Raw genomic sequence first — 10,448 nt, forward strand, 5'->3', positions numbered from 1 at the left:
CCTCCAGTAGTTGGTAACATTCATCTCTTTTTGCCTCAATACATTTGCCTACTCTATTTCATATCAGTGGGATGATACAGTATTTGTCCTGTTGTGTTTGACTTATTTCACTTAATGTTTTCATGCTGTTAGTCTAAAAGTTGGCTTTTTCAAATTAGTTAGCTGCCTCTGGTCTCCAGCTATCTTAACTGCAGACACATTGTCTTGAAAATCAGCACAAGCTGTAGGAGTGGGATAAATAAAAGAGTGCTTCCCACATTGAGCTACAAGGCTTGTGGCAGCAAGACCCTGTTAATAGTGAGACTCTGGGGGTGTAGAGATTGTAGCACTGGTGTGGACAAACCGTGCCAAGGTGTGACCTGAGGCTTCCTTTGCTCTGGCCACAGTTAAAAGTTTGACTGTTCTTGCCAGATGTTTGAAGGAGAGGCTGACTTATTACTGCTCTGAAGCAAACCCTGCTAATGATTTGGATTTGACTGCTGATCTAAAACTGAAGCTTGGTCTTAATGAGGAATTGTGCCTCAGGACTGCTTGGTTAAAACTTGGATTTTCACTGGGTGATATTCTTTGCCTCCCCCTCTCTCCAATTTCCTTCTGTAATAAACCCCATTGTTTGTACCGTAACTGTGAGTCCGTGAATCAGCAACGAACACACCTTTTGCTATTGGTAGGACTCTACAGGTACCATGGGACTGAGTTATGGGCTCTTTATCTGCTTCCTACTCTGGGTCAATGAGGGGCTGGGCTATTCTTATGCCTTCTGGCCCCTTCAGAGAAACTTTCAAGGCCCTGTGCCTCTATATCCAGTTTTCTCTTCCTTAGACACACATATATTATGTGGTTTATCAGTGGTGTAGCATGTATTAATACTTTAATCTTTACGATTGAATAATAATAATAAAATAATGTAAGAGTTTGCAAATTCATTTGTTGAAGGTCAACTAAATTGTTTCCACCTTTTAGTATTGTGAACAAGTCTGCTGGTTATACAGTATGAGTCCCTGATTTAATTCTTTGGATACTTAGAAGGGAAATTGCAGAGTCATATGGTTAACTGTAGAATAACTTTTGTAAGAACTACCAAGAAATTTTCCAGAGTCTGATATTATGTTATATTCTCACCAAAGGAAAAATGTTTCAGTTTAGCCACATGCTTGCAAGTTTTTGTTATTTCTTTGCTACTGTTGTTTTTAATCAAAGCTATCTAAGAAAAAGGACAGCAAATGAAGAAATGAGGATGCCTTTGAATTAAAGTGTTGATTATGAATTCACTCTATCAAGGACTGTCAAAGAATGAACAAATCTATCTTGGAAGAAGTAGAGCCAGAATATGCCGTAGAATCCAGGTTGGCAAGCCTTCTTCTTATGTACTTTAGCCATCTTATCAGGAGGAAAAGTTAACAAAGATTCTCACCACTGGGCCAACTGGCAGCATCATGATAAATGGAGAAGAGATTGAGGTTAACAATTACGTCTTGCTTGGCTCCACAATCAACACTCTTGGAACCAGCTCCCAGGCTATCAAAAGATGAACTGCATTGGCAAAGTCTGCTGTCAGGGACCTCTCCACAGTACTAAAGAGCAATGATGCAAGTTTGGAGACTAGGCTGAGCCTGATCCAGCCCATGGTCTTCACTAAGGATGACAGAGAAGAATCAATGCCTTAGAGTTGTGGTGCTAGAGAAGAGTCTTAAACATAACAGGGACTGCCAAGAAAACAAAATCTTGGAGATTTTGAAACCAGGTTTCTTGAAGGCTAAGATTTTGAAGCTCCATCTCTGTTCTCTGGGCATGTGGCCAGGAGAGACTAGTCCTTGGAGTAGGACATCATGCTCAGAAGGGTGGACGGACAGCTCCGGAGAAGAAGACCCCAGATGAGATGGACTGATATAATGATTGAGGCAATGGGGGTTGGTGTGTCAGAATTGGTAAGAAAGACTCAGGATAGGGCAGGCTTCAGAGCTGCTGTACACAGGGTCACTATGGGTTGTAGGCACACCATACGTAAGAACATCAAGAAGAAAAAAGAACAGGCCTCAGAAAAGACATTGTGTTTCGTAAAGCAGAGAGTGAAAAAGAGGAAGAATCTAAATGAGATGGACTGACACAAGGAGCTCATAGCAATGATTACGAGGACAGGGCGATGTTTTGTTCTGATGTAAACAGGATCACTCTGAGACACAACTTGACAGTACCTAGCAACTTTTGTCTTTTGGGGTTTGACTTATTTAACTTAATGTTTTCAAGTTCTGAACAAGTGGGTGTGAAGAGGTATCTTAATGTGGTCCTGCTTTATATTTCTCTAATGACAAATTAGACTGAGCATGTTTGCATGTGCTTATTGGTCATTTGCCAATTCTTTCAGAGCAGCTTGAACGTCTTCATCACCACAGGCTCTTGCTCATATGCTATTTCATGAAATTCTTCTGTGTGCACCAATTGGTACAATGACTCTGTATACCCTTTCCATCTTTTTTTAATGCTTCCCAGATCATTTAATATTCTGCCCAAAGCATCCTTAAGTATTGCAATTCGAGACTTGAATATGTTCTTCAGTTTCTGGAGCTTAAAGAAATGCGAGCAAGTTTGGCCCTTTTGATTTTCTGACTCCAGCTCTTCACACATTACAGTACTTTACTTTGTCTTCTTGCTCTGCCCTTTGAAACCTTCAGTTCAGCTCCTTAATAGCTTCATCTCTTCCCTTTGCTTTGGCTTCTCGGCACTCTAGTGCAACATTCAGAGTCTCTTCTGTCATCCATTTTGGTCTCTTCTTTCTCCCCTATTTTTGTAATGGCCTTCTGCAGTCTTCCTAGATATTATTATTTTTAAAAAATTCATTTTAGGTGAGCTCTGGTGGCCTAATGGCAAGAAGCTGCAACTGCAATCTCAGAGATGCACAGTTCAAATCCACCAAACGCTCTGCTGGAGAAGGAGGAACAATCTCCTCTTGTACCAGTCAGATCTGATTTGACGGTAAACACAAAAAATAATGAAATAAATTTTTAAAAAGAAAATTATTTTAGAGTGTGTGTGTGTGTGTGTGTGAGTGTACCGTCATATCAGAGCTGGCTGATACAGGAGGAGATTGTCCCTCTCCTCCAGCAGAGCATCTTGTGGATTTGAACCGTGCGCCTCTGGGATTTCAGTGTAGTTTTGTGCCACTAAGCCACCAGAGCTCCCCTAGGATAATAGTCTTTATAGCCTCCCACAGTTCATTTGGTCTTTGCTCATTAGTGTTCAAGGTCTCAAACTTGGTCCTGAGATGGCTTTGAAATTCAGATGGGAATAACTAAAGGACATATTTTGGTTAGCACGGACCACAACAAACTGTGGCTAACTGAGAAGAATGAGAATCCCAGAACATTTGAGTGTGATTATGAAAAACCTATACATGGACCACGAGACAGCTGTCAGTCAGAAGAGAGCAAGGGAACAGAACAATGGAACTCTGCACGGTTAAAAATTGGGAAGGGTATATACCAGGGGTGTGTTCTATCTCCCTATCTTTTCAATCTATATGCAGAACAGATTATCCGGGAGGCCGGGCTCCATGAAGAGAAATATGGCATCAGGATCAGAAGAAGACTCATCAACAGTCTGTGTTACGCAGATGACACAACCCTGCTTCCTAAAACTGAGGAGGACTTGGGGGGAGCTCTGGTGGCCTAGTGGCAAGGAGCTGCAACTACAATCCCAGAGGCAAACGGTTCGAATCCACCAGTTGCTCTGCCGGGGAAGGAGGGACAATCTCCTCCTGTACCAGTTAGATCTGATTTGACGGTACACGCACACAAAAATAATAGTAAAAAAAAAAACAAAACAAACAAACAAAAAAACTGAGGAGGACGGGAAGTACTTGCTGCAAAAGGTCAAGGACTACAGCCTTCAATATGGATTAAAGCTCAATATCAAAAAAACAAAGATTATCACCTCTGGGGCAACTGGGAGCACCATGATAGATGGTGAAGAGACTGAGATTATTAACAGCTTTAGTTTGCTTGGCTCCATAATCAACACTCTTGGCACCAGCAGCCAGTAAATTAGAAGACATACTGAGTTGGAAAGTCTGATGTAAGAGACCTCTCCAAAGTACTGAAGAGCAACAATATTAGTCTGGAGACTAAGGTCCACCTGACACAGGCCATGGTCTTTGCAATTATTTGCTATGCATTAGAGAGCTGGATAATGACTAGGGATGATAGACAGAGAAATGATGCCTTTGAGCTATGGTGTTGGAGAACAGTATTGAATATACCTTGTATTGTTAAGAGAGCAAACAGGTTCATCATGGAGAGGGTGAAACCAGGCTGCTCCCTGGAGACAAGGATTCTGAAACTTCATCTCACCTACTCTGGATATGCTGCAAGGAGGGACCAGTCCTTTGAGAGGGAGGTCAAGCTTGGGAGGGTGGAGGGACAGTGCAGGAGAGGAAGACCCACAATGAGATGGATTGATTCAGTGACTGGGGTTTGGGGTAGGTGTGTTGGAGACAGTGAGATTGGCATAAGATAGAGCAAGGTTTAGGGCCGTTGTATAAAAGGTCTCTATGAGTCACAGGTGACTCAACAGCACATAACAACAATAACATTGGCCATTTGTAGATCTTCTCTGGAGAAATAGCTATTCATGTTCTTTGTTTATTTTTAAATTAATCTGTCTTTTTATTATTATTTTTAGGTGCCACTGAGTGAGCTTTAACTCACAGTGACCTTAAGAACAACCTAAAACAAAACAAAACAAAACACCATTCTCCCAATCTCTGCTGTGTTTAAGGCACTCTGCCAATCCATTCTTTAGCAACAAAACTAAAGACTGGAAAGGAAGGAATCTTGTCCATGGTCATACAGCATATTAGAAGCTGAGTCACAAGCAATTTTAGATTAGGTCTTTCAAATGTATAGTGTTTATTCCTGTTCTACAATGCTTACTCTGAAATAGGGTGATCACAGAGTTATATATACATTTACTGGAATGTTACTATATGGTATGTTAAAAATAAATGCAGAGGGAAAAATAAACTCTAGTGGGAAATACTAGCAAAACAAATACTAATAGATGTTAAAACTGGATAGGATTCTCAACTGTAAAAACTCAGTAACAATATTCTGGCCTCGACTAGCCCACATTTTATAAATCTCTCTTGTGATGGAGGAGGCAACTCACCAAGTTATCATTTATATCTATACTGGATCTCTAACATCAATGATCTACGCCTCAATCTACTCTCAACTCCAACTATTCCCCACTCCAATGCACCCTCAACCTCAAACCCACTGCTTTTAACCCACTACCTGGCCATACTTACCAGTGTGACAGTACAGCTGTATTTATACGGAGGAAACATATCTGGTTTGACCTCGACAACTTTCACCTGAGATGTCCTGTGGGATGGGCCATTTGGTAGCTGTGGATCAATCAGAACAAACTATTCAGTGTTTTTGAACCTCAGCCAAGCTCCTCAGGTCCTGTGTCCTGAAACAGTTTAAGGGAAAAATTTCGAGGAGAAGTCTGATAAGAGACGTGCTTCAAATGAGCCTTCTGGTAATAAAAGTGCATGATAGCTGTATATACAAATATATGGAAAAATAACAATGGCACAGAATGAAGTCTGAAAGACTATTCACCAATGCTGGGCAGAGGTGGAGAGGGGTGGGTTGTAAGAGGAAGATTATGGTTAGTTTATTCCCTTTGACTACTATTTTTAAGATATTACTTATACAATATAAAATAACAGAAAAAATTAAGAATGAATATTAGATTAAATGACTTATTTGTAATTCTAAATTTAAGTTGATTTATAGAATTTGTTAACTCTTACTAGTTTAAGACTGGCAAATAGGAAGCTGCAATACTGGAAGTTAATACAAATGACAAAGTAGTAGATAGGATGGGAAGCCAGGGACTAGAAACATACAAATTTGCGGAAACGGACTTGATATCTTCCTCTCATACAAGCTCACACAAGTACCCAGAGCTCCACCACCTGGAGTGACAAACAAAACAGTCCTCAAAGCAAAAGCCAGGTAGTATTCTTGCCAGGGAAATTTTTAAGTGTCAAACAAAGGATGTTCCCTGAAAAGACACACGGCAAGAGTCAGGAGACCAATTTCCTATACTACACTGTGGTCTTTAGGAGGGTTTTTACATTGTGGGCCATAAACCACAGAGAGGGGCACAAAATATCTTAGTGGGCTGATACCACCATTTTGCAAACAGAAGTGATAAACATAAAAAAACGACTGCATGTAAAGGAGGAAGAGGAAGCTTGTGGCTTAGTAGTAAGAAGTGGCACTGCCAAAGGCAGGTGGTTTGAATCCACCAGCGGCTCTGAGAAGAAAGACGGGAAATCTTCCCTTGTACATTTACAGCCTCTGAAAACCTGCTGGAGGGTCAGCTATAAGTTAGTTCCAACTCAATGGCACCTAACATAGTAAGGGAGCTTGAGGACTATTTTCTTCTTATTTCTACAATTAAACATTCATTTAAAAAAAAGAAAAAGCTATATAGGAGCCATGGTGGCACAGTGGGTAAGCTTGGTAAGCACTTGACTATTAACCAAAAAGTCATGAGTTCCAATCTTTCAGTAGCTTTATCAGGAAGAAAACCTAGTAATCTGATCTCATGGAGAAGGTAGCCTAAGAAAACAGAACTGACTTTATGGCACTCAACAACAAAGAAATGTGACAACTAAATACATTCTCTAATCTTAGACTAGATCCTATACTGAAAGTGCAAAGGACATATATATAGAAAGGAGTGACTAAAACCTGAACATAATTGAGAGATTAAAGTACTGTATCAAAAGTACAGTAAGAGAACATCCTTATTCTTAAGAAACATACACTGAAGCATTAAGGAGTAAAGCCAAGTGACTTATTCTCAAATTATGTGTATTTTACTCATATGGAGACACACACAGTCATTCACACACAAGGCAAGGAGCAAGCATAGGTACAAATAATAAAATAAAATGAGTACTATGTTAACAATAGGCAAGTCTGGGTAAAGAGCATTTTGGTGTTCTTTGTACTATTTTTATAGCTTTTGGAATCTGAAATTATTTCTAAACAAAAAGTTCAAAACTATACATTCATTTTGTAACACTTTTAAAAAAGGTCAAGGAATAGCAATTCTTGAAAGGTGGGCAGGGTTGATAAATAGCTACAGGTCAGATACATTCTATGGGGAAAATGCAGTAGAGAAGGGAGCCACTAAAGTGAAATGCAATGAAATGGCTGAATACAGAGATGATAAAGCCAGGTAAAGGGTAATCTGGGTTGAAAATCAGAGGGGAGATGGCAGGATGCTTTCAAATGCAGCAAATGCCTGGTTTGTAAGTGGACTGGACAAGCCTGCGTGCACTTAAAACAAAATTTATTATTAGAGTTGAAGGGAGAAAATAAAATCCTATTAAAGAATAAATGAATTTTATACAGTTGAAAAAAAACAACAACAAACACCCACCCAGTAAATCATTTATGGTAAACATCTCCCAGAGATCTGCCAATGTAAGATTTAAGAGTTTGCCTTGTTGCCTACAGTTCTGATACACTAAATAGAAGCCCTGTCCTCAGAACAGCCAGGGCCTCCAACAGCTCCCACTCTGGGTATGGTCTTACCTTCACCTCACCAGTGCTGGATGGTTGCTGAACAGGCTGGCCCAGCTGTTTCAGTGTGCTTGGCTTCAGACCACAAGTCCTCACAGAGGGTGTCTTATCTGAGAGAACCAGGAGCCAAACAGGTGACTTAAGAGCATTTGGTCTCCCAGACTTCTCATCCCCATTCTCACTTCCAAGCCTGTCCCCCCCTCCCATTTCATAGTTCCTCTTCCCATGTCTGTCCCAGCCCTTACCACTCAGGGGAAAGGCCTGCCTGGCCCTGGGCAGTCCCATGCTGCTGCCTCGCCCCACAGTAGCTGGAGCTGGGAGAATTGCTCTCATGGGTCTTGCTGCCGCCAGTAACGAGGGCTTGCCCCGTGCTCTGCCTTTAAGCTCTGAGCCTCTGGGACCTGTGGTGAGGTCAACTCTGAAAATACAAGAAGGAAAATCTCCTGAACTAGGGAGAAGAAAAGCAAAGTGCAACCTTCCAATTTCCAAATGGCACTTTGTGAAAATATAGTATAATGGTTAAATGGTCAAGCTTTAGTGGTAGGTAAAATAATTTCTAAATTGAACAAACTGTGTAGGCTTAGACAAGTAATTTCACTTTGTGTTAACTTTAAGTTCCTAATATGTAAAATGAGATACCAATGACCTATATACACAATTGCCTCTGGTAAGGGGTTAGGTGTGGAATTCAGTTCCACAAAGGCAGAAAAGGAGGAATAAGATAGTACAAAGGTACTGACCTCACTCACAGTTAGAGGAGAGGAGTTCTGAATCCCAACCTCAAGACTTATCAGAGAGGGAAAGTGAAATCAAATACACTCAAAGCAGAAAACAGGCAAAGAGTCATGGCTAGAACAGAGTTCTCTGCCTACCCCTAGATCTGGACCTTGTCTTTATAGAGTGCCTATCCAGGTTTGTAACACTGTCCACAGCCTGTGACAGCAAGGGGGGGAGGGGAAATATACAGGGATTTGACAATAAGGCCATGGCTACCAGAATATGAAAGGGGCCCTGGTGGTATAGTAAGTTAAGTGTTAAGCTATTAACCAGAGTTGGTAGTTCAAATCGATCAGCTATGATAAGGGAGAAAGAAAAATGCATTTCCTCTTGCCTCAGAAACCTGATGGAGTCACTATGAGTCAGAAGAGATTTGACAGCAGTGAGTGGAGCAAAGTGTTAAGCAGAAAAGCAAATTATTTAGGTTTCTAAGTCTAATATCAGTACAAGATTGTTCACAGCTTTAGTTTGCTTGGCTCCACAGTCAACACTCTTGGCACCAGTAGCCAGGAAATTAAAAGACATATTGCCATGGGAAAGTCTGCTGTTAGGGACCTCTCCAAAGTACTGAAGAGCAATGGTGTCTCTAGAGACTAAGGTGTGTCTGCTAGAGGCCGCTGTAGTACATAGGGTCGCTATGAGTCGCAAGCGACTCGACAGCACATAACAACAACAAGTCTAGTATCTGACATCCATGTCACTTTTTTTTTTCGCCTCTGTCTTTTAACAACTTTTTGTTCTCTTCATGGAGAATATCCTTGATATAATCCCACAACTCATCTGATCTTTCATCAATGGTGTTCAATGATCGCCAGTAACTGCTCCAATAGTCTCTAGAATGTCAGAAGTGTGAAGATGGCAAAGGATAGGACAGGCTTCAAATTTGTTGTTCTCAGATCACTATGGGTTGTACTTGACTTGATGGTACTTAACATCAACAACAAGAAATCTGTACTTTCTGCAAATCTACCTTAAGAACCATCAGCTGGACTCTGTTCAGAAATGGTGAAAGAATGTGGAATAAAACAAACATGGACATCATGTTACTATTCTAAAATACAGTGCAAAACACACTAGCTTACCCTGCCTGCTTTTTAGAAGAGAGAAGTAAACTAGAGGCACTGGTTCCTTCGGTTGCTGGTGGTATGTCTGATGCAGGACTGTCACTTTCTGTAGTCCCTAGGGTGACCTCAGGCTTCACAGTACTTTTGATGACTGGCAGCGTACTAACTGCTGTACCATGATTCTCAGGAGCTTCTGCGACCAAAATATGAGCATCTGAGATAATCACTTCCTCCCAATCATTCTCCTCACTTCCCTCTCTTAAAGGAGCTACACTAAGAAGCTGGTTTACGGCTTCTGAGTTCTCCAGGGTCAGGCTTGAGGCATTTTCCTTCAGAGAATTTTGCTCAGAAGTGACAGGCTGTTGCTGATTTCTTTTAACTATGGATCCTTTGGAGGAGACACCGGAAGTCAACTCCACCTTGACTTTGGCTGGCTTCTCCTAGAAAGAAAAAAAAAAAGCATTTTACAGACAAAAGTTCTTAAAGATGTACTCATTTGATCCTTATGAAGATTATTTATAGGCAACAGGTAAGGAAAACGAGGCCTATAGAGAAAGAGGTTAACTCAAGTACCAAAGTTCTTCCAAATACTAAAATGGGCTTCACAGTCTCATGACCTCGGGCCCCTTCTACTCACAGTATAAAATACTTGGGATATGACAAAATTATTTTCCTCCCTACCACATTACTTATTGATATACTTAATTTCTTTATCTTGGTAGTCCTTTTACAAGATTAATTTAGTCTCAATTCCAAGTGGAAAAACTCAAAACTTGGAATCCTCTTGAGAAAAACCCTACATTTGTCCCAGATTCCTGGTGGATTCAAACTGCTGAATAAGCATGGCCTCAGGGTTAACAACCCACACTGCCACCAAAGCTCACCACTTAAAGACAGATAGAGGAAAAGGCAATCTCCAATTTCGTATGGAATGGAAAAAAGCCCCGAATAAGCAAAGCACTCCTTAAGAATAGAAGAACGGTAGGAGGTATCTCACTCC

At 40.9% G+C, this 10,448-nt stretch overlaps 1 protein-coding gene across 1 annotated transcript in view; it reads right to left on the reverse strand.

Annotated features, from left to right (window-relative positions):
* The window catches only part of HMGXB3 (HMG box domain containing 3), an 87,278-nt gene that overhangs the window by 32,677 nt on the left and 44,153 nt on the right, over positions 1-10,448 (reverse strand). Inside the window, exons 7-10 of the mRNA XM_006893701.1 lie at positions 9,467-9,888; positions 7,853-8,025; positions 7,620-7,717; positions 5,306-5,404 (exon numbers count right to left, since the gene is read on the reverse strand). Coding sequence (XP_006893763.1) covers positions 5,306-5,404; positions 7,620-7,717; positions 7,853-8,025; positions 9,467-9,888 — 792 coding nt within the window. The remainder of the gene's footprint in view (positions 1-5,305; positions 5,405-7,619; positions 7,718-7,852; positions 8,026-9,466; positions 9,889-10,448) is intronic.

The sequence above is a fragment of the Elephantulus edwardii genome, unplaced genomic scaffold (assembly GCF_000299155.1).
Source record: "Elephantulus edwardii isolate Elephantulus edwardi_28Jun2011 unplaced genomic scaffold, EleEdw1.0 scaffold00130, whole genome shotgun sequence".
NCBI classification, from domain to species: Eukaryota; Metazoa; Chordata; class Mammalia; order Macroscelidea; family Macroscelididae; genus Elephantulus; species Elephantulus edwardii.